At 51.6% G+C, this 24,518-nt stretch overlaps 1 protein-coding gene across 3 annotated transcripts in view; it reads left to right on the top strand.

The window, feature by feature from the left end:
• The window catches only part of ITPKB (inositol-trisphosphate 3-kinase B), a 96,499-nt gene that overhangs the window by 57,825 nt on the left and 14,156 nt on the right, over nt 1–24,518 (top strand). For all 3 annotated transcript variants that reach the window (XM_074351696.1, XM_074351697.1, XM_074351698.1), the window contains exon 3: nt 23,228–23,327. In XM_074351696.1, coding sequence (XP_074207797.1) covers nt 23,228–23,327 — 100 coding nt within the window. The remainder of the gene's footprint in view (nt 1–23,227; nt 23,328–24,518) is intronic.

Genomic DNA, 24,518 nt, shown 5'->3' with positions numbered 1-24,518 from the left:
CCCCAGTTTTTCTTAGAGCCTCAAGACCACAGAATTCTATAACCAGAAAATGCTTGTGATGTAGGGCTGATCACCCCTAACTTTGGAGGGTGACAACTGAGATCGAGTGGAAAGTGGAGGAGTTTGAGGTGCACAGGGGCTGTAAAACTTCCTGATTCTGTCCTCCAGTTATGCTGTGACTGAGCCAAAGAAGGGGAGAAAAGTAAAGCCACTCTGTGTGTTCATCTTGATGCATTATTAAATAGAACAATAAAAGAGCAGATCTCTGAGCCTGTCTGGAGGAGATCTCCCCGCAGAATAAGCGGGAGCTTCCTGCAACTCTGGCAGGTTTGCAGGACAGTCCACATAGAGACACTTAAATTGCGAACAGGCTTGTAACATTTCCCACTTTGTGCAGATAGATAATAAAGCTGAAAGGCCAAGAAATAGAAATATATGACCTACATCTGAGATATGTGATGTCTTATGTATCTGTCTATAGCTGTGCTATACTCTGTGCTCCGTATCTATAGGCTCCAGAAGATCTAGCAAAGATTTCCATACATCTAGAGAATTTAGGAGGATCCCCTAATAGGTAAGAGTGGAGACTGGCTACAGGTTGAGAGTTGGCTGAACTGGTTACTGGTACTACCATTGGTTGCTATGATCGTCTTTAGACCAATGTAGGCCTCTGTGTTGGCCTTCCTTAAATTCTTAAATTATCCCCACCCCTAAGCAAGACAGAATCTAATTCCACAATTTCTCAAATGCATCAATGCATCCTTGTTTAAGATGGGAATATCTAGAAGAGCATCCTTGTCAGACACTTGGTACACTTAGTTTAAAGCATGGTCCCCATTTGTCAGAAACAGGATTCTGATTAGGAAGGGCCAGTGTTCTGAGTGTGGCAGGTGTTTTTAAGAACTGGAATTGGGGTGCGGAAACCAAGTGCGTGGGGGCTTTGTACCTGGGACCTTCTTCTTGTTTGTCTGCCCAGGTTCACACCTCACTTAGAGGCTGCAGTCTGAAGAGAGTGGGATTATTGCACCCCCTTATCAAACCTGGAATTCCTTCTAGGCCCCTCCTCCCACCGAGGCACAAGGCTATCTCTGGCACAAGATTCCTTCACATTCCCGAGGGCTGAGGTGCCTTCTGTGAACAGGAATCTGGCCTCCAGGTTAGAGTGGGCGTGTAAGGAGCTGTGCTCTCACACCCAGAGACAGTCATGAGCCAAAGCTTAGAGCTGTTGTTTTTTTTTAATCCATTTTCCTTGCTTACCTGGATGATTACAACAGCCTCAAAACTGATCTCTCTTGTTTTCACCTTTTCTTCCCTGATTTCTGTTCCCCAGATCCACCTTTCCTTCATACAGGTTGAGGGATCCTTTTAAAAACCCAGCCTGATTATGATCCTCCTCCCTCAGAACCCTCACATGCCTTCCCATCTCACCACTAAAATCCAAGACCCTAAATGCAGCTTCAAGAGCTCTGCCTGAGTGGCTCTGGTTTCATTCCATGCCCTGCTCTGCTCACTCCGTTCGGCCACTTTGCTGCTTTTGCCCACCTTTGAACCTACCCAGCGTGCCCTGTCTCGGGCCTTTGTACTTGGCTGTCCCCTTGACCGGGACCTGGACGTGTGTCTGGCTCAGCTGCTCAATTCCTACAGGAAGGCCTTCCCCCAGCCGCCCAGCTGAGATAACACACCCTCCCCTGCCCTCGGCCACACCCTTTCCTCCACCTTGCTTTGTCTTTCTTCAAAACATTTGCTGCCATCCGATGTACTGGGTTTTGATTTATATGATGCACTATATATACATTTATGCCTTTTTCCACTTGGACACATGTGGTAGGAACTCTATAAATATTTGTCCAACAGTGAGGGAAGAAATTCATCCACCAGCAGTGCTCTCGACTGAGCGTCGTGGTTGTAGCAAGAGGTACAAAGATGAATCTCACCGCCCTGTGTGTGCATTTTGATCTCTTCTCTGTGGGAGGGTTTCACACATAATTCTCTTCACCACGCCTGTTCTTGCCTGTGCTCTTTGAGCATCAGGAAGGCCGTGTGTTCCTAGCTTTTACCCTCCACTGATGTTCCTGGACTTCCGGAGTCCCACAGAGTCCCAGTGAGGGAGCAGTGTTTGGTCCCAACCTTGAGGAGCCTACACCGAGGGGAAGAGGGGCTGTTTCTCCCTCAGATGAAGGGGTGTTTGGAGGTTTCTCAGATCCAGTGCAGGGGGAAGCACTGAAGATGCTGGAGGAGATATGGCAGCAATTTACTCATGTCACCTGTCTTGTGTGTGTGTGTGTGTGTGTGTGTGTGTGTGTGTGTGTGTGTGTGTGATCTGTGCATTTTTAAAAATTGTAAAAGCAAACTAACCACATTAAGAGATTCTGAAAATAAAGCAAAAAGATGTCTATCATCATAACCCTATCATCATAGCTAAATATATTGATTCTGTTGATTATTAATTGGTTAACTTACATATAAAAGGATTTGAGGATGCTTCCAAACTTGTATGCAGTACAATAGAATATAATAGAGAGCTAAGAAATCAGAGCAAAGGGTTAAACAGTTTTATGGAAGTCAGTATAAACTTAATATGCAGAATGCATACCAATACAGCTATTCATATAAATTGGTATATTTCCTCCCAGCCTTTTAAATATGTACCTTCTTTATAGACTGTCCTGCTTTTTTCCCCTCATTTAATGTTGTACCAAAATTTCCATGTTTCCTTCTAACTCTTATTGTTCAGGACTGAATGATCAATCCCAAGGATGTGCCCCCAGTTTATTTAATCATTGCTCTATTGTTGGATCTTGGGTTATTTTCAATGCTATTGTTAACTAAACAATGGCCTAATTAACATCTTTGTGCTTGTAATTTTTTCCATATTTTAGAGTATTTCCTTAAGTAGATTTCCAGAAGTAAAATAGCTACTGAAAGACTCAGACATTTTTTTGTGGCCTTTGAAACCTGTTCCTGGGCTCATTTCCACCAAGGGTTGTGTGCACTTGGGATGCCTTCATTCAGCAGCGCACGAGCACGCTTTCCACCCTGGCCTGCTCCTCACAAGCACTTGTATTGATGATTTTTCTGATTTTTGCGAATTTAGTCGGGAAACCATATAGTGTTAATTTATCTATTGGCATCTTAGAGGCTTTTTTCACCCACTTATTTGAGTTCTTTATGTTCAAAATGTGTTAGCCCTTCTACTATAATGTAGTCTGTAGAATATTTTCTCTAGTTCATGTGACTTTTACTTTGGTTTGGAGGTTTCTTTGCCTTTAATACTTAGACGTGTTACATTTTGGATAGTCAAACCTCTTGGTAATTTCTTCTGTCATTTCTACCCATTTCTCTAGAGACGCTAGTCCAGGTTCATTAGCCAGGCCATCAAGGCCTTGGTAATCTTGGCTTGGTTCCCCTTTCCCAAAGCCTCACCTTCTGTTGTCCTCTTGAACCCTCTTGTCAGGAAGCTGAACCAGTGGCATATCTGGCATATTTGGCACCTGGCGTGGATTTTTTTAAGAAAACACTCATCTGTATGACAAAATTATTTTCAGTAATAATTAAGAAATAAAACAAATAATGAAAATGGCTGGAAAAGAATTACAGACAGTGTAACTTTTCTGTTATTGGATTTTGTGTATATGATCTTGCCAGTAAATAAAAAGTGTGTGTGCGTGGCAAGGGGGAGGTGTAGGGAGTGGATTTAATACTTAAATACATCAATGCCTGTTTTAGAAAAAGGGAAAATTTGCACTTACATATTGGTCTCTAGCTGCAATGAATAATAACATTACAGCTTCTACTTTTGAGTCTTGTGTAACTTTGTCAGGCTTCATAAAAACTCACCTCATTTGCATATTTGTGCTCAAATGATTCTGAATTCTGTGAACTTGTTCTTGAAACGTGTAGCTGCGTCTCCGTGTGTGTTGGGGCTGGCTTTATAACTGTGAGTTCTCTGAATTAACTTCTGTGTAGAATGCAATAAATTGATTAAAGGTAAGGAATAAGTCTGAATTTGAAGCTTACGTATGCTGCTAAAATTAAACAGCAAGCGACTGTTTAAAATTACATGAGACTTGAAGGAATTAGACAAAATGTTAGGTAGGAGTGTCTTCAATCAGAATTGCCAGCTTGTGGTGGTAATAAAAAGCTGATCAATTTTATTATTGCTGTAAATTCCCTGCAGACAGCCCTCAGTTGCTTGCCTCTGAGGCAAACTGCTCGCCTTGCCCAGCCTTGGTGCTGAGCTGAGCTGTTTGCTGTTCTGTATGTGTATCTGCTTTTGCTCTTGCTTTTCTCAGGGCTGAAATCCTACCCCCACTGCTCAGATACACACACGCACACGCACACACACAGGCTACTCATCATGCTCATCTTTTAAGATTTAGCTTAAATGCCTTTTACCTGAAGCTTCTCTAATTTATTTCCCCTGTCTCCCAAAGAAGCGAGCTTCCTGTAGCCCAGAATCTGTGCCTCTATAAAGTCACAGACATTTTCTACCCTCTGTTGTAGTATTTTAGGCCCATGCTTCTCCCCCTCAGTGGACTGTGGGCTTCCCAAGACAGCACTGAAACTAAGACATAGTATAGACGGTTGGTAAGTGTTGCTGAATTTGAGTGGTACAAATTATCCTGGGTGGTAGAGGGCAAAACAAGAGAGAAATAAGCAGCAGGGGCCACCGGATTTCGGATTTCACAGACAGGAGAGATGAGGGGAGGCTGTTTTGGTCAGAAAAGTCAGGGAATGGGGAGCAGGGGGCTGGGGCATGGAGAGAGCGCGGCTGGACTATGCGCTCTCAGTAAGGACAGACCTGTCTGGAGAGAGGAGGGCTGACAAAGGAGGAGACATGTTTGTGGAACCTGCAGTGGCCTCGGTGTGGGGAGACCTGAATTCTCTGCTGAGCATATGATCTGGGCGAGTCCCTTCCCCTCTGAGTATTCTCTGCGATGATGAATCTGGGCCGAGTGATCTGAACTCCAGCCGCTTCTTGCTCCAATGTTCAGAGCATCACACAAGGTGCTTGGGAGCTCTGCCTTCCTCATGTGTCCAAGCCCGTGGCCAGGCCAGCATCTGACCAGGGAGTCCAGGGAGCCCACCCAGGGTTACCTGCCTGAGTCCTGGTTCTGGGGCTGTCCCTGTCTGCCTCTCTCCCTGAGGGGCTGGCCCTGGTGGCAGAACCTCATGTAGAGCCTCAGAGGCTACTGCCTCTGGTTCCTGACCTCTACGTGTGTGAGAGGCTCCCCTTCCGGGTTCAGGAATCCCAGCCTTAAGCCAGGCTCTACAGGGGTGGCTGAGGATTCTGGGCGAGACTTCCTCCTGCCTTCCCAACCAGGCTCTGAATCTAGGGGACTCCCAGCCATTTAGCGTTTTTTTTTTTCTGATCCTGGGAAAGGAGGATGCTTGGGCCTAGGGATTCAGCTCTTCGCTGCCCTCAAGGAATGCTCACTGCAGTAGGGGTGACACCCGTGGTCCAACCAGATGATTTGAATATGTTGTAAGGGGAGGGAGTGTGAATGTGCAAGGTATGGAGGAACAGTTCTGCAGAGGAGGAAGCGATGAGCTTTTTCATGCATTGGGCAAGGGGAAGTGGGGTCCGGGGAAGGGTGAGGAGGAGGTGATAACTGAGATGGTTTCAGAGAATGGAGAAGAGTTTTCTGGGCAGGTTTTCAGGAGGGCTATCCAGCCAGAGGGAACAACACAGGAGGCCTGGGAGCAAGAAGCAGCATGATGTGTTTTGGCGAAGAGGTCAGGTTTTCTTCAGCAGACAGGTTGAAGGGGCATGGCCTGGCAGGAGCCCTTGAGAGTCTGTCTGAAGGAGTTTGGTCTTAGTCCTGAAGGCTTTGGGGAAGCTACTGAAGGTTTAAAGCAAGGGAGGGATCTGCTGGAATTGGCATGATGCGCTTTACCTTTCAGAAAGATCTCTAAGGCGGAGGTGCAGGATGGGACACCTGGAGAAAGGGAAGGCTGTCCTAATCCAGGAGAGAAAGGAGAAGCAAGAGGTGGTGCGGATAAGGGTGGGGGAGTTGTCAGGGTGGTAGAATCAGGGGCTTTGGCGATCTGCTGGATGTCCTGGAAACACCGTGCCAGAGTCTCCTTAGCTCCCCCGAAGGGAGATCCCAGGGTCTCCCACATAGTTTGTGATCCTCATGAGCTCAGCACGATCCTATCAGGCCTGCTGGGCAGGGCCAGAAGTCTGGGTGTCGGTGTTGACTCCGCACTTGCGCGCTCTGCCCAGAGCCCCTCAGGCTCCTGGCCACCAGGAAACCAGTTGAGTGTGATGACAAGCCATGGGGCTCTGGATGCTCTGCTAGGGAGCAGATAATCCCAAGAGCATTGAGCACTTAGGCTCTGCCCTGAGTGCCTCTGGCTTTGTGGGAGGTGCCCTGTTGGGCAGCCCGGTCAGTCATCACTGCCTCCCCGAGCCACGGGCCACAGGCACCACGTCCCACGGGAGCCCATCTCGTGCTCCCTGTTCTTGTTTCACGGCTGCTCTGTCCCCAGCCCTCCCTGCAGAAAGCCCGTGCCCTCTTGCCTTGCCTTCAGGAAGACTTTAGGGTGGATGTGCGATGGGGGCATTTATCACTTAATTCTCTCCTTGTCTGTGAGGCATTTCTGTCATTTCTTTCTCATTTTCGGCAGATTTTGGGGGGAAGAGAGAAGATGGGCAGGGGCTTTGAGTCTGGTATGGGTGCACCCTTGAAGTGCAATTGGTGACTGCCCTGCGAAGTACTCAGAGGTTCTGGGACCCTCTGGTTTTTCCCTAGCATTTTGAGTGTTAAGTTTCATGGCCAAGATGTGTTAGGCTTCTGGCCCACCTCAGATGCCATGGTGAGTGTCTCCTCTCCAAGACTGGGCCACGACTGACAATCCTAAAGGCACTCCCAGTTCTAAATCCTGCCAATTTAGAGGCCCGTCAGGGCCTATTCTATTCGGCTGTGACCGAGTGATGTCCCACCTCTCTAGTGAGCAGGCAGGACCAGCCTGCCCGGTGGGCAGTTCAGAAGTCATTCTGGGTTCTATTCCAGCTCCCGCAGGCGACCACCGAGCCACCTCTTGCCTCTGCATCCCCAGCTACTAATCTAATCAGAAGCCAACTTTCTTTGGGAATTTTATTTTATCCTTTAGACCCGAATGGCCATGTCTTAACCTTGTATATGGTGTGGGTAGGTGTTCAGAGCACTCTCCTTGTTTCCCCACATCATCCTCCCTATAGTCTTAGAGGCAGGGGTGATGCTGTGCACGTTCTGTCTGCAGGGAAGTAGGTGATTTGACCACGTTACAGGGCAGTGAGTAGCCTGCTTACCAGCAGTCGAGTTCCTAAAGCCGTCCTTGGCCCTCCTTTCTCTAATCCAGGGGCTCAGTTGGGATGCCGTTGGGGGCCAGGTGTATGAACAGGGCCTGGTGATGGGGGAGGGAAGGCCTATCTCAAGGTGTGTGGCTTAGCTCCAGACCACAAACGGATGCCACCAGGAATGTGGGCCCACTATTTCAAAGAAAGTGGGAAATTTGGATTTTTGTGTGAAATGTCCTGATTTAATTTATAACAACAACTAATTTAGAACAACAACAAAAAAATTGTTGCCAAAGAAAATGAGTCTGCTGGCCCCTGGCTGGAACCTCTGCCCTGCATCATCTGGTCACTCAGTGGCTTTCCTCTGGGTCTGATTCCGGGTTGAGGGGGAACTTCATGGACGGACTTCCCTGCAAAGGGCAAGAGAGAAGTAAGTTTGGGAAGTGAGGAAGAGGAGATGGCCTGGGGAGCTGCTGGTTCCTCTGTCCGCGTCATGCTGGCCAAGCGCTGTGTACATAGCTCGGCTGCTTGCATTCCCAGGGCAAATACTTTCCGTTTTCCTCTCTGGTCACCCTGAATTCTGGGGTTCTTTGGCAGTTTATCATCTCGCTTCCTTTTCCAAAGATTGAAATGATGACGGCTTGAAAATATTTTTTTCTTCATTTGTGTTTTTCCTTGATGACCTCACTCAGAGACAGATGTGCCCTAATAATAGCATTGAAAGTTGAGGGGAATTAATCAGCCAGCTGGTTCTGTTCCCTAGAAGTGATGTTGCAGTTCCTAAATGGGGGCCGTCCCCAGAGACCTGGGGGTGGAGGCGGAGCCTGCAGCAGGGCTGTGGTCCCCATGAGACTCCGGAGTCCTTATCTCTCGGACAGAGTCCCTGCTGCTCTGTTCACCCAGGAGAGCAGCTCTCACACCTCATCCAGGCTCCCAGCTCAGCCGCCACTCTCGGACTCCCATTGGGACGCACATATCACCCGGCACATGGCAGGCGGACATCGCAAAGGAGGTTTGCTGTTGTCACAGGTTGGCAGACAAGGCACTCCTCAACTCGTGCCTTTTCCCTGTGCCCAGAGGCCCGGAGCTTGGTGAGACCTAAACCCAGTCTGCCTTGAGCAGCCCAGTCCTCCAAGGGTCTCTAGTTCCCTTGGTTTGGGGCCACTGGCTGGAAGGACTTAAGTCATCAAGCCCATCCTCAGGCCCTGCTATTCCAGAATATATTTTTTAGATAACCCACTTGCATCTCTCAGTGATGTTTCATTTCCCCTGACTCAGTAGGGAGGACATGAAATGCATCTAAGAGAACCAGAAGCATTCCGTAAGCTTTGCAGGCAAGAGGGGGACTGGCGTGGGTCAGGCTTTGAGGCAGAGGGTGGTGTGTACCTTGGATAGAAAACCTATCTGCCGTCCATTCACAGATGCTGGTGCTAGGTTTGTTGGTTACTTCTCTGTAAATCTGAGAGAGAAGATGGGAGGGATTGGAAGCCTTCTTTGCCCCATCTCTAACCTAGGAGATAGATTGCCCACCACAGTGTTATGAAGATCCGGCCCATCTGTAATTATCCCAAGAGCTGCTGTAAAATACCTCAATGTAAAATAAATGTTAATTCGTTGGAGCCTAAAGCCAAAGAAAAGTGAAGGGAGTAGTTGTGGGATGTCTTGCTTCCACTGTATGGGAGACACCCCCCGCCGCTGCAGTTGGGTATGCAGGCTGCCAGGGGTAGGAGTTGGGGCAGTACCCCCAGGTCTGCCCCCTGGTTGGGACACAAGCCTGGCTGGGCCCCTCGGCCCCTTTGTGCTTCTCTGGGAATGAGAGGGGAGTCCATTGCCCGCCTCCTGGGGCCCTGGGAGGCTCCTGCTACATGGGAAAGTGCTAAGTAAGCACTCGGGCCCCAATTGACAGAGATGCCCGGGGAAGGGCGATGAGTCAGTCTGTTTATGAAAATCACACATACCGACACAGACGTCAGGATGACCCTGGGGACAGCTGCATTCTGAGAGCTGACAAGTCTTGCTCATGCATGGGGGTTCACTGGTATGTCTTTCTGGCAACCCCATTTCCTGTGCCTCCAGCAGTCTACACGTGAACAGATGCATGACCGCCTCTCTGAGACAGGCCTCTGCCCTGAACAGCCCTGGTCGGGAGAGGGAAGCTGGGTGACTCAGAGCCCAAGTCAGGGCTGTGCATCAGCCTCTGGTGGGCAGGGCTGTAGCGGCTCAGTTTCTGATCTTCTCTGCAAGTCTGCGTTCCCATTTGCCAAGCGCCTCTGAGCCACAGGCAAATCCGTGTCATCTGTCAGAAATATGAATTGCACCAGTGTATCTTGCTGGGGAGTATTTTCTAAATATAGCTAAATATTTGATACTGCTTGTAAATTCTCATGTACTATTCAAGCTTTTCCTGAAGAATTTCCTTGTTAGAGATTCCTTACGTGGGAGTTCCCCTAAAATCTGACTTTGGAGTTAGTCCAGAGTAGCCCCCTTACCAGATCTTTTACAAGTGCTTTCTGGGTTCTTAGAAACTACTTAAAAGGTAGTATTTGTCTGTGAATGTTCTTGGCCTAGAGAAGTAAACTTTTAACAAGCTGGAGGTTAAGGAAATCTTGTCCCTCAGGTTCTTAAATTTATAACCAGAAAATTTTTAATCTCAGGGCATGTCTGAGAAACTACAAGAGCTGCTGGCACAGGAGAAATTGTTTCCACAAGCAGGGCTGTGCTTGAGAGCTGGAGGCAGAGAAGAGGCCATTTTAGATTCTTCCACGTTTTGCAGAAAACTTCCTTTCAGATTTCTGGCTTTTTAAATGTTATCTTCCAGCAGGGGATAAAGAAGTCTGTTTCCACATGGGCCACCTGGCGGAGCTGCCCGGATCCTGTTGCCTGGTCAGACTTCCTGGGAACCAGCAGAATTACTTCTTTCCGACCATAAGTCCCTTGGGGAGGCCTGGGGTGGGAGGGGAGGGTCTGCAGGAAATAGAAGAGCTGCTGGTGGCTTCTATGCGAGGCTGCCTGCTCACAAGCTGCCTTTCTCACCCGTCCTAGAAGTGTCTCCCGGGCATTCTGGACTCCCAGAACGATGCTGTTTAAAGCCAGCCCCAAACTCTTCCAGGGTTGTTTTTATGGTGAGAATTAATCCCGTTGTTGGAGACCCACTGCCTGCCAGCTGTGGCCTTTCCTTTCCCTCTTGGAAAAGTGGGATTCAAGGGCAACAGCTGGGACAGAGGAGGAGGTGATCAGACCAGGCTGCTAATTCTGCAGAACCAGTGCAGAGCCCCCTCCCACGTGTTTCATCCCACAGACAGGCTCCTGTCCTCAGGGGGTGACAGATCAGACTGAACACATGAGGGGTATGCAGTACTCACCTCTACTGAGGGCTTCTGTGTGTGTAGCAGGTGCTGCTCAGAGAGACTTTAATCCTGAAACCACCCTGCAGGATAGATGGTATTCCCATTTTACAGATAATGAGGAAACTGAAGAAACTCAGAGAGGTTTGCTAACTTGCCTAATCCCACTAGCCAGGAATAACAGGATCTAAATCTGGGTTTATAAAGTTACATGTTATAAATTCCCAATGAGGTAGCCTAGCAGAGTGATAAAGAGATTGGACCCCGGAGCCAGACTGTCTGGGGTCAAATCTCGGCTTTGCCACTTACTGTCTTTAGAACTTTGGGCAAGTTGTTTAATCCCTCTGTGCCTTGGTGTCCCCATCTGTCAAATGGGATAATGAGATGACCTATGTGATAAGTTGAGATCTTCGTGTCATGCATACTTAGCACTTAGCATTGTATCTGGCTCTGGTAAGCACTCAAGACTCATCACCTGTTTATTACTGTTCCTAGAACAGTTCACATGCTGTGGGCTCCATGCTACTGCCTGCCTGGCCCTCCATCTTGTCTCGGTGCTAAGAAGGAGGGATTGAGCACCCTGAGCCACTCCGGCCAGGGAAACTGGAGGAGGTGTGTTGGGGCTGGGGATGGGCATGGGGCCAGTGTCCTGACTGGCCCCTGTGAAGGAGGGGCCCGTGGTGGGTGGTGCTCAACGGTCCCAGGCCTTCAGTGCCAATTGTCCGCTGACCAGTAAGATCTTCAGTAAATTTCCACCCTCTGTAACTTGGCCTTGTTTTTTTGCATTTTAACCAAAGTAAAAATAAAATCTCTGGGGAGGGGTGGATGAGGCACAGGGAGGGAAGGGACCTGGTGTGTGTCGCAAGGGCGGCCCCACTAGCTGGACAGAGCCCCGGATGCCCTTTCCCAGAGGAAAGGCTGAGCCTTTCTGTCTTGTGAGCTTGGTCCATTAGGAAGTCAGCTGCTAGAGGCTGCCAGCCCCCACCCCCAGGGCTCTTCCCTGGCCCCCTGGCCACTCCCTGTTTCCTCCTATTGTTGGCTCCCCCAGCCTCTGCTCCCGCAGCCCCAGCAGGCCCCTGGCGGCCTGAGAGGTATGCTAGGCCTCTGTGCACCAAAGCATTTCCTACGCTTTCAGCTGCTTCCCATCTCTCGCCTCTTTCCTCTAGTGCTCCATTATTTTTAGTTCTTAAGAGGATGGAATCCAGGAGGGAGAAGGCAGGAGGAGCCAAGTCAGTGACCTTCTACATGAGAGATGGAGCATTCCCCAGGCCCTGCCTGGTAGGGAGTATTAGGAGCATTTCCATTTTGGGTGAAGGATACCTCCATTCTCGGGTAACCCAAAAAAAGGCTGGTTTGGCAAGATCGTGAGCCCCTTTGTTGCCAGCTCCTGTAGAGTTAGGAAGAGGGAAGGAGGGTAGATCTGGAACAGTCATTAGTGGTAGTGCTTTCCTTGCTGGGTTGACTAACCGGAGTGAAAGAGCATCTTCCAAGCCCTCACGTGTGCATGTGAAAAGGTCCCTGGGGTCTGGTGGAGTGAGAGAACCCCAGGGAGACTGAACAGAACATCCCCACAAATAGGCCACCTGGAGATGTCTCTGGAAAACTCCAGACTTGAGCAGGTGAGCATAAAGAGGTATGAGCTGGTTTAGGTGTATTTCAACTTCTAGGAGATGGGATGCAGCAGGGCCTGAGCCTCTGCTGTTTGTGGAGCCTAGGAAATTTTCTTACAGGTCACAGGACTGGTAGCATTGGCCTTCCACTGTGTGTCCAGTGGGAGGCATACAGCAATGTTAGGACGAATTCCCAGTTCTTAAGAAGCTCACCCTTTGATGGGAAACACAATACAAGACACAAGAATCACGAAGCTCTCAAACCCTATCCTACGATGGGGAGGATTCCAGGAATGGCATGTGGCGGGTCTGAGACTCAGCTTTATGGAGAGGGTAGGGCCAGCTCACAAATTCCAGTGCCATCAGCTGGAGGAATAGGTGGGATGTGGGTCCAAGGAAAGGAGGAGGGAGAAGACTGCAGGCAGAGCACCTGCATGAGCAGGGACCTGGGGGTGGGGCAGGCTTGGGACAAGAAGATGGCCAGTCCTGCTGGATCAGGGAGGGCACCTGAGAGAGTGAGCATGGGGAAGGAGAGCAGGAAGGTACCTGGGCCAGCCCTGTGTCCCTGGTGGGGCCTCATTCCCGCCTGTAGGTGGTCAGGGAGCATTGGTTGGCCCCCGCCCTTGCCAGAAGCCTCCTCTGGCAGGGATTCTGGATGATGGTGGGGGAGGGAGCGTGGCCATGAGGGAAGACCCCCGTGTGCAAGGCTGGGTGCTCCCCTTTTCCTAGAAACGGGGCTCTAGTCGCAATAGGAAGAAGACAGCTGATTAGGAGAGGGACAGCTGGGCTATCACACAGGTTTTCCTGGCTTGGGCCAGAAGATGCTGCTAGGAGTTGACTGACCAAGGTGGCATCCCTCAGGAAGGGTCAGCCCGAGCTGAATGCTTGCATCAAGAGCTCCCATTTTTGAACAGGAGCTCCAGGTCCTGACCAGGTCCTACCCTCCCAACCCGGAGCAGAGCAGCCCTCTGATCCGATCAGAAGTGGAGAGGACAGAGCTCTCACCCTGAGAATAGAGCCGGTTCCTGCCTCCCACACCTGCAGGAGCCAAGGGTTCCGGACCACAGGGGAAGGTGGGGATCCACCATTCTCCTCCTGCTCTGGACCAGCTGTTGATCCTGGGGGGTGGGTACCTCACCCATCCCACCACTCCCAGCCGGTAGGTTCTCTACAGCACAGGTGAGGAGATGCCGCGCTCAGCCATAGACTCTGTGGAAGGTATTCTGAACCACCCAACTTGTGGGGACATCACATGGGGGGGGGGTAGTGTTTAAATTCAACGTTTACTCTGGTCTTTCTCAAAAAGTGTTTTTGCATTTGGCTTTTAGGAGAGTTTTCTTCTTTGTTAAAGGGAGAAGATGGTTAGTCTTAAAATCCAGATTCTTATTTTTAGCCCAGAGCTACCTGCCCTGCCAAGTCCTTGGGCTTAATTTTTCCGATCCTCGGTGTCTTGGTTTTGAAAGGCCTTCCCCCCTCCCCTCCAGGCTCCCAGCGCACTCTTGGCAGGGGCAGGTTTCGCCTTCGGCCCCAGCCAGGTTTCTGACCGGGGCTCCCGGGCCGAGCTGCTGAGCCAGGGGCCCCTACCTGCCTGGGCTTGCACGCAGCTGCTGTCACAGGCGCGCTCTGCCGGGGCAAGTACAATGAACAAAGCTGGCCGGCTGTGGCTCGGCCTCCTGGGAGAAGCACCAGGCCTTCCCCCAGCAAAGGAAAGAATGATTACTAGGGAAACCCTAACTGCTTTTTTAGAAAGACCAAAAGGAGAAAAAGGAAGGAAAAAACACATTTTTCCCAAACATGGACAACTCAATGCCTTTTGCTCAGACTTCTGCAAGAGCAGAACAAAGGCACTGACACAGAACGAACCTTCCCAGGCAGGAGTGTCTTCTCCCACTTCCAGTGCTTTGTTAGTGTGCCTCCTTGAACTGTGTGTCAGTGAAGCTGTTGTGGGAACCACTTGGAAGGAAGGCAAGGCAGGTCTTTATTCAGGCCTCCCCATCTGAATGGTTACTCTGTTGACAAAGCACTTGCTGTTTGTCTGAGGCTATTTTTTACCTGAGGGAGAGATGATGGGGGCCTAGTTATCCCAATGGCTGAAACAAAACACAATCCTCAGAGCAAAGCAGGAAGCTGTGTGACCTTGGGCAAGTTACTTAACCTCTCTGAACATGTTTCATCATTTGCAGAATGGAGATAACTATATCGGTGTTGTGAGTGAGGATTACATGAAATATTAGCATAGTACCTAGTGCGTGTTAAGTGTTTAATATGTGATTTTTCTGCCTTTTTCCCTGGTTAAGCCAGGTTATTACCACTAACCAACACACATACACACCTGCATACACACATGCACGCGTGTGCAGCAAAGCAAAGGATTCTGGCAATATTGTTTTCGAGAGTCAGAGGGTCCAGAGATAATTTCCCTTTTCTGGTATTTTAGAGATTTCGCCTCATTTCTTTTACTCAGAAAAATAGAGGAGACTCTTTCTGGTTATCTACAAATAAAAGTTAGCCAAGTGATCTATTTAAGTACAAAGGTAAGTACTGGAGGAAAGAACAGAATATTGGGGGAACAGCTCAGGTGGAAAAGGGGTTAAGAAGAGTGTGTAAACCCCCTTTAAAAAAGAAAATGTGTTCAGCAAGCTCGCTTTTTACCCCTGAAGTACTGTTCTTCATTGGTGTCTAGCAGAGTTCCACATATGTGAGATGGGGTGATTTGGTAAGCTCTTCTTTCTCCTTTTGGCAACGTGAGTGAACTTCTGAACCAGAAACTGGTGTGGAGACACCTGGGCGCTGACTGGCTCTGCTCTCCCTGAGTCACAGAGCTTGGGGGCCTCAGGAGCCGCCCCGCGGGTTCCCAGCTGCCGTGAACATCCAAGGGGCAGCTTTGTAAGCATTTAATCACACAATTAGCTCATCTTCTTGCCACTGGCAGTAATTGACCCTCTGGAAATGCGCAGTGGATTTTTGCCAGTCTCCTGTACCTTGGAGGAGAAAACTATTTCAATTAAAAAAGAACAAAAAAAAGAACAGACAGAAGTGAAAACAAAGTGAACATCTGAGGTTCGCCTGTCCCATGAAGTATACAGAGCACCCGTGTACATGTATTGCCACCTCATCCATCCTTTCTGTAACCTGTCGGGGCGGGTAGTGCATGTGTGATGTTGCGGTGCCCAGTTTACAGATGAGAACACTGAGGTGGGGGACAGGTTCAAAGGCTCGCTCACAGATGCAGCTGGGAAGTGGCAGAGAAAGGGATCATTCTAACTCCAGAACCTGAATTGGGCTCCATTTTGTGTGCTGTCTTCTGGAAATGAAATCTAGCACTCAGCTCGGAGGCAGAGGATTTCAGACAGGCTTCAGACAGAGGGGGAAGAGTGTGTCGCTCCAGCCTTGATCGGCAGGGCGGTGAAACAGCGGCAGGCCTGGCAAAGTCAGCGGGAAGGGAAGCTGCAGGAAGGGCCGGCTGCCTTGGGGTAAAGTGGGATTGTGAGTAACTGTCTTCAGGAGGCCAGCTTCTCTGAGACAGTCCAGGCATTGCTGTGGCTGACGGGTGAGGAGCAGAGCCTGCGCAGGCCTGGAAGCTCCAGCTTGCTTCCGGAGGCTCTCCCTCCACCTGAACCATGTGAGGCTCGGCTCGGCTCGGCCCGGCCTGCAGGCCCAGCTGGCAGAGGTGGCCTCTCAGGGACCCCAGCAAGGGTATGCTGAGTGCCTGGTGGGGCAGGTGCTGGGGGTCTGGCTCTTGGGAGGTGAGAACTGGGACGCAGGGTACCCAGGAGGGACAGCTGAAGCAGAGGAAGGGCTTCCGGGGAAAGGGGCATCTGAGCAGCCTAGGTAGGCTTAGCTGAGTCCTTGTTCTCTGTACACATTATTGTGAAAAATTCCTGATGGCAGAAAGTGTCACCCTTGCAGTGTCTGAGGGTTGGTGGGGAAGGATAGATGGGGCCCGGAGATGCCTGCAGAACCTCACAGGCCTGAGAGAACCTGTGTTCAGTGAGCTGCAAACACCTCCACATGTGGGCAGGAGAGGGGCACTAGCCCCTCTGGACATCCTACAGCCCCCACGTCACTACCCTTTCTTCCTCTACCCATCCCAAATTGTGTGCAGAAGCACAACATTGGTTTGGAGGGAAAGGCAGTGGCTAGACAGGAGACAGGAAGCGGGCCCCAGAGGGCACTGTGGGCTGAGCTGAGGAGAGGACGGGGTTGGCCCTGGGCAGCTCGCCCTCCTGTGGGGAAACTGGGCTGCTACTCAGACACCACCTCGGGGCCCACTCTCCCCTCAGAGGGTGAGAAGGAGGCCGCCAGTGAGGAGAGAGCATGGCCAGACCCTGAAGAACATGCAGAGGGTGGATGAGTGGAGGGCACAGGGCTGGTGACCATCTTTGCTCCTCCTGCAGTTTTCAGGGTGCTGCTGGACACACCCCCAAGGAAAGCCTCAGGCACTTGCCACCTCTGGCCCTCCCCTCCCCCAAGTCAGTGGTCATTGGCAGAGAGGTCGCAGGTCAGGAACCAGAAGGCCCTGCAGGCCCAGGGTCACCTGCCACCACCAAACAGCAGGGCTCTTTTCCACCCCAGGAGTCAGGGCCCGTTTCCTGGGGGTGAGAGCCATGCAGTCACCAAGGCCCTTGAAGGGGCCCACACTTGGTGTGGGCTCCTGCTGTCCCCATCCTGGCATTCTTACCAAGTTTTGGACAAGAGGCCCACATTTTAATTTTGCACTGGGCCCCGTATATTATGCAGCTGATCCTGACAGTAGTGAAAGCGTCCTGTGAGTGGGTCGGCTGGAGGCCCCTCATTCCCCAGCCCAGGCTCTGGGTCCCTGATTCTCCGCCTTCCTCCTTCTTCCCTTCCTCCTCCCCCTCCTTCTTCCCTTCCTCCTCCCCCTCCTTCTCTGCTTTCTCCTCCTCTTCCACCAGTCCTTTTTGCCTGTGTGATGGAAGACAAAGGCCTGGCTTTGAGGTCATCTCAGTTAGCCTTTTTTATTTGTTTAATAAAGGCAGTGTTCCCTGCAGTATGAGTGTGGATGCCTGACTCAGGGAACCAGCCGGAGGGTGGCGTTTACCCAGGAGCCATTAGCATCACGGGGAGACTTGGTGTCTGGTTTAGATAAACACTCAGAATCAGAGATGCTGCCCAGTCTTCCCCTTGGGGCCCAGCCTGGGCCCTGGCAGCCCTCCTGGCGGGTGGATTGTTTCTGAGCTGGGCTCTCAAGGGCTCTGGGTGACTCGAGTCCAGGCCAGAGGCACGTGAAGAGATGCCTTCCTCCCAGGGCTGCCCTGTGTGCTCTGAGGCTCCACATGCCGAGTGGAGGGGTCACCCCACATCAGTACTGGCCTTCAGGGAAGAGATTCATACCTGCTGTGATTCCAGAGGTCTTTGGGCAAAGAGGAGGAGGGAAAAGTGAGGCGGAATGTGTTCCGCCCTGAGCCTCCCAAAGGCACCGGTTCCCACCCACAGGTTGTGCAGGGTGGGTGGAGCCTGAGCCGCTGAGACCCGCTGCCTGTGGCTGGTGTTTGCCAGGTTCTGAAACTCCATCTCCCGGGGACTTCTGTCACCTCAAGCATGAAGAGGGTTGGGGTTTTGTTGCTATTAAGTTTTTTTCCCTCCTACTAAAGCCTCTCTCCACATTCTCTGAATATTTTAGCTCCTGTCAAGTCAGGTACAAAGGGAGGGAACTGCCCAGAGCAGCTTCAGAGCACCAGACCCTTCCAGCCACTCTAAGCCTTAAAGGACCAGCTCCCACCTCGCCACTGGGTCTGGCTATTTTCTGATCCTTCTAAACTCTGAATGAACTGGGGTCCTACCCTTCCCTGTGCAGCCAGAATAGAGAACAAGACCCCACCTGTTACAGACAGAGGGCACTGCCCTGCACTCAGGTAGGAAACAGCAAAACCAAAACTAGTGCAGGAGTTCAGTCATCTAGGGATTTGTGTAGCTGGGTCATCCAAGCCCATAAACCCAAGGTGTTACCTGAAAAACCTCACTTCTGGTCTGCAGTTGGCTTAACCCAGAACAAAGATGAAAGCTCTGTGTCTCCAGCCCACCCTGTGGCCCCTTCCCTGCTCAACAGATAATCAGCTTTATGGGGTTTCCTTTCCCTTGAAGTACTCCTAAGACTATCCCAAGTGCAGAGTTCCAGCCACAGTGTAAGAGTGTTTAGCTGATCTGATCTGACTCATGGGAGAGCCTTGTGTCACCAGCTAAGCTGGAAGTGGCACCTGCCCAGCCCCGGGATGGGACCTGTCTGGGGTTTTGGTGGCCAACTATTCAGTATCTTCCCAAAGCTCTGGGCTCCTCCGCTAAGGAGCAGCCAGTGCCCTGGCCGCCCAGGGGAACTGCCTTGAAGAAATCTCTGTGTCCTTCCTGCCCAGTCCTCTGTCTCTGTCACCTCGTCTGGCGTGCTCTGGGCTGGAAGGAGTGCTCATGGACAGGGGCCCTGCTTGTTGATGGGCATAGCATTTGGTGAATCAGTTTGAGGTTCCCAGTGTGAGCTGGCATCTGCTGGCAGGGAGGAGAATGGAATGACTTTGAGGAAGCAACTCAACTTAACAAGATTCTTCATCTTACAGAGACCATACTCCTGTCTACCATCAGGTTGTTCGAAGATGAGAAATGAGGTTGTAAAGCACCTGGTCAGCTCCTGTCACATTTGAGAGCCCATATGTGTTAAGAGTCATGAATACACACTCCAGGCCCAGTGCTGATGCAGGGGGGCTGGGGGTGGTGGGCTGGCCTTCCTGTTGCACATCTAGGGAAATGTGCCCTCCCAGCTCCCAGGGAGATGACAGAATGACACCAGCCTGCAGGGAGATGCTCAGCAGTCTTAGGAAGAGCACCCCAGCTTATCTGTTAGGTAGGCCGGTCCCCTGTGTGTCAGTAAGTAACGTGTCAAGAGTAGAGCTTGCTGGAGTCAGCTGCTGACTCTTGTGAGGACCCTGCGGCCCAGAGAGGCCAGGGGTCCTTTCAGGCATGTGGAGCTTTGGGGGCATTCCAGAAAGGGTCAGCTGAGGGTGTCCAGATGGCCCTGGTGATCGGGAGGTGATGAGAGAACCTGGCCAGTGAAATCAGTAGGCAGCCAGCGCTGCCCCGGGGGAGGGAGCAGGTGCCCTTCGCCTCACAGTGTTCAAGGCATCTGAGAGCTGCCTGTTTGACAAAGCTCAGCTCAAGAAGTTAGAGACCCAAGACTGATCAGCTTTCAGAGAAGTGATTGAGGCTCTTGAAAATCTCCCAGGAGGGAAAAGGTGCTAAGTTCCTCTGGATGGAATTCCTCCAGCTTGTCAGGCTGCCCTCCTTTCTTGCCTCGTCACCTGTCTTAGGCAGGGGAAGAGGCCTGGCATCCACTTTGAGGACTGTGGCTTCCTCCAGCGAGGGGCTTGGAGGGAGACTAGTGGCCCAGCCTGCCCTCTGGAATCCACCACCTGGAAAGCAGCTTCCGCCTAGAGTAGGTGTTTCCTGAATGGGTGCTGTGATCTGCCGGGCATTGTGAGGAAATCGATTCTCCATCATCCCCTCTCACCCTCCCTTTCGTTCTTTCTGCTCCTATGGGCTGGGGGTGGGGAGCAGTGGTCACCCTTTCGCCTTTTTTCCTGGGCCTGGACTTGGACCTGGACCTGCTTTTCTGTTTAATGTTCAGCACCGCCTGGGTGTTGCTATTTAAAAACCACAGGAAAATCCCCTGCGTGCTGCTGCCAGCACAGGCGAGAAATCCCCTGGTGTGCAAACATGCGCCAGTGGAATATTCTACCTTGGAAGGGGAGGACTTTCTGGCCCTGGCCATGTGGGGCCCATTTTTATGTTGAAGAAGTACTTCCTCGTGGAGGAGGTGGGGAAAGGAGAAGCTGCACAAAAAAATGCCCCGTTCGCTCGGAGCTCAGCGATGTTGGGAGGCTCTTGGATCCTGCGAGCCGCCAGAGGACCCCCCCACCCTGGAGTACTCATCTCCATCCTGGACCCCTGATGTGTGGTCTGGGAATGAGAGGTTTCACAGCCCAAGCACCCGTGCTGGGCTCAGGCCTCACTGTTCTCACCCAGTGTCTGTTGCCTCCTGCCTCCTGGGTCCCAGGTCCACTGCCCAGTGTGTCCCCATGGGTCTCCAGAGAGCTACATCCCAACTGGGTGGGTCTGGCCCAGCCCCAGACTGTGGCCTTTATTCTTTAGAAACCACGGAAACACCTCCACTTAACTCCAGACTGACTGTCCCTGGGGGAACTTCAGGGACACCACCCTTGACCACAGCCCACTAAGACTTCCACATACACCCCAGTGACCGTGGTATTCTGATGGCTTTACCTTCTAGGATCAAAGAAATCTTCATGTTATTCCCATTTTACAGGTAAGATAATAGGGCCTCAAGGAGGGTCAGGAACTTGTCCCAGGCCTGTCACTGATGAGCGGACACCCAGGATCCAGGCCCAGGTTGGCCTGCCTTCCCCACACCACGATGCCCAGAGCCCAGGTTTCTCTGCCTGGCATCCAGAGCCCGCCTTATCTGCTCACCCTGACCTCCCATTGCTTCCAGCTCCTGTTCCCAGCAGATCTGGCCCCACCTGCTCCAAATCCCAGTCCCAGGCCTCTGTTCCCACAGGCCCTGCTGCCTGCAGTAGGTTTCTCCTTCTTCCTTGAGTCTGCCCCCAAATTGCCCCTGTGGTGCAGCCTCTGCTACGGCCTTCCTTCCCAGCAGGCATCAGTCTTTGCATCCCCCTTACCATCCCCTTCCCCCAGCAGCAGGACCTGACCTCCCTGGGTCCTCTGTTGCCACCACATCTGCAGATACCATGTGAAATGACATGCTGCGGCTGGGTGACTGTGGCCTCTCTCATCTTCCTCTGAGGGGCCCTTGCTGTTGGGATGCGAGAGGTCATTTTCCAGGGTCCTGGAGTGTCTACCAGTCCATATAGTGGACTAGCTGTCCATCCCTCCCTAGACAGATGAGGAATCTGAGGCCCTGAGATGGGGTACACAGAAGGGTAGTGTGGGTTTAGCTGTCCCCTGATGGGGAAGTGGCGTGGGATGGGGTCAACCCTGGACTGAGAACACTGCCCTCCCCCTCCTCCCACTCTGCTCTGGACCTGTCAGACCCTCGTCCCCTCTGAGCTCTGTTGCAGGGGCGTGGTCAGCAGGTGGTGATGGGCTGTGCACTTTTCTTCTGGACCCACCTTAATGTCCTCCCCATCAGTCGGACAGCCACCACTTGGTCATGTCATGTAATTAGGTTTTCCCATTGCTGCTTTCACGCATCGTCTGCCCTGCGTATTTATGCAGCCTTCCAGGTGCTTGGATAAGGAATGCTGGCCTTCCGTAGCCTTCTTTGGTGATCTCCATCAGAACGATCTTGGAAAAACTCTGTTGTCGGTGAGGCTGGCCTTGTCACGTGGCCTGGCAGAGCATTGTCCTCGCTTGGGATAGACTAGGTCTTGGCGGTAGAGTGAGGGTTTCTGGGATGGGGTAAATGTTGCCAGGTTCGGTGGGGAAGAATTCTTCTTCTTAAGCAGATTTGAACTTGAAAACCTGATGACAGAAGCAGCTGAGTCTCAGCAGAGAGGAAAAAAACAAGGGAGGCTGATTTAACCTTGGGTTCCAACAGCTGGAGTCCGCCCAGCATCCCCAGGGTGGCTGTGGCGGGCGCTGAGGGACAGGGAATGAGGAGCCGCCTTCCCAGGGGTCCCCTGTCCAGGCAGGGCCACTCCTCACCTCCCTCTTCTGCGGAATTCCCGGCTCCTCCTTCCCAGAGCAGAACCTGGAGGTTTTACTCCCTCAGGTTTCGCTGGTCAGGGATCCGCTTCTCAGGAACTTGAAATGCTTCTCAGTTCAACTTCTCATCACCCTCTTCAGGGGCTTGCGTTTGGGGACATTCGATCTTCATCTCCACAGCCCGTTCTTATTAAAGTTAACTTAGGGATTTTTTTTTTTCTAGAGAAATGCTTATTACTGGGGGTAAAAAGAATTTTTTTAAAGTAGTCATGTAGGTGAGGGTTTAAATGCAGCTTTAGCACTTAAACTTGTCTGAGGCTCTGATTCTGCAAATGGAAGTAACAATAACTGCCTTGCATGCTTGTTGTGAAAATAAAATAAGAAGATGCTCAATAAATAATATCAGTTCTCCTTTCTGCCTAAGGAGCCCCTCCTGTGTGCGCACACACACACAGACACATACATACACATTCAACGCAGACACACACACATATGCAGACACACACATACAGACACACACAGACACAGACACACACACACAGACGCACACACACACACATACACACACAGACACAGTTTTTACTTAAGAAACATCCTGAGAAGAAGTACAGTGGAGAGATAGACCTGTGGTTTGCTCACCCCTGGGTACACCAGAGTCTTGGAGGCACTGCTGTCCCCGGGGAACTCCCTGCTACGTCTCCTCAAACCACTCGCAGGCAAGAGGTGCGTCTGTTGCCACCATGCCTGCAGATACCATGTGAAATGACACACTGTGGCTGGGTGACTGTGGCTGCTCTCGTCTTCCTCTGAGGGGCCCTTGCTGTTGGGATGCGAGAGGTCATTTTCCAGGGTCCTGGAGTGGCCACCAGTCTAAAGAGCTTGGGGGACCAGCTGTCTGTCCCTCCCTAGGCAGATGAGGAAACTGAGGCCCCGAGACAGGGCATGCAGAAGGGCAGCGTGGGTTTAGCTGTCCCCTGATGGGGAAGTGGTGTGGGATGGGGTCAACCCTGGACTGAGAACACTGTCCCCTTTCTTGGTTCCCAGAGCCTGTCAGATCCTCGTCCCCTTGATTCTGGGAGTTTTGCTCGGCCTGTCTGTAGAACAGGCAAAGCCCACAGATGTATCCGACATAGGTGATGGCAGTGAGGTCCTCGGAGCACCAAGGATGCCTGAGCTGTGGGCATGACACTCACCTCTCATCCTGTGGCCACAGGCAGCGGGTTACCTTGTTTTGCATTCATCTTAACCGGAAAGTAGTAGTTCTGTTTCTAATGTAGAGCTTTTCATTTGCTTGTTTCTAGAGCAAATCATGGAGGAAAATAAAAAACATGGTGCACTGGTCTCCCTTTGTCATGTCCTTCAAGAAGAAGTACCCCTGGATCCAGCTGGCAGGACATGCAGGTAGCCGCAGCACTCCCGGACTCTCCGACGGGATGTCCGGCTCCTTGGTGGGGGTGTCCAGCATACGTGGCGGGCAGGCCTGGCCCTAGACGCTCGTGGGGATGAAGCGTCTGTACAGGTGCTCTCTGAGAGACTTTGCGGTGTGCAGTCAAGGCTGCACTTGAGGGATGGGGCCTTAACACTGCCTTGAAAATGCACACGGACGACCGTCCTCCGCATAGTCTGTGCCACCTCTGCCCCAAACACACACAAGCCCCCATCTGGTGTCTATCTCTTTCAGTCTCTTTCTTTCTCTCAGTCTCTCTTCCAGTTTAACTCAATAAAACAGATGAAAACACCCATCTTTTTAGCTTGCCCACCCTTTGTCACCCTGGAAGTGATGAAGTGCTTCACTGGTGCCTGTCGTATGCCTGCATCACTGTGTTCCTCAGGGTGACAGCGCTGATGGAGATGTAGCATCTGCCCCGAAGGAACCCATAGCTGGCGGGTGATGCGGGCGGGTCACTCCATGAGTATAAGGCAGTGTGGAGTGCTGGATGCAGTGGCCAGGCCCTGGGCTAGCCATGAGTCTCCAGGTGGCCCCTCAGTGACGAGAGGAGGGACATCTAGGGCTGTCTAGCCCCCTCTTGGTGGCCCTTTGTTATGCATCATCCTCGGGGGCATTTCAGTGGCCGCCCATGGACTTGGCCTTCATGAGTTTAGGCTAGCACAGGGTCTGACATTTCTTTTATATCCTCAACCACAGTGGCTCAGCCTAAGGCAGGTGGATGGACACCCTTCTCATTACTTACCTGAGGGTGTGGTGCCCAGATGGGCCGAGCCTCGGATCCCCACTTCTCAGCCCATCTCCCTGTTCTGGCACTAAATCTGGTCCTATCAGGACTTCTCCTCTACTGAGACCAGAGACAACTTCGTGGCTAAGAAGCAGGGTTGACAGTGGGGTTGGGGGACAGTAGTCACACAGAGATGGGTGAATCGGTCCTGGCACAGACCTCTCACTTAGCCCTGCCCACTCTCCAACAGTGAGCACTGGAGTGCCTCCATCTTCAGAGGAGGAGCCTGGGGTCTGGGAGGTCAGGGAACCCTGAGTTGCTGTCAGGGACTGAGGGGACTGGGACTTGTACCCACTCCCCTTAAAGGGCTCAGTCCACCAGCAGGGACGTGGGCACCCCTTCAGCCCTGTGGTTGGCA

The sequence above is a fragment of the Camelus bactrianus genome, chromosome 23, assembly GCF_048773025.1.
Source record: "Camelus bactrianus isolate YW-2024 breed Bactrian camel chromosome 23, ASM4877302v1, whole genome shotgun sequence".
Lineage (NCBI taxonomy): Eukaryota > Metazoa > Chordata > Mammalia > Artiodactyla > Camelidae > Camelus > Camelus bactrianus.
Note: the sequence above shows the minus strand (reverse complement) of the source record. Positions and strands in the feature narration are given on the sequence as shown.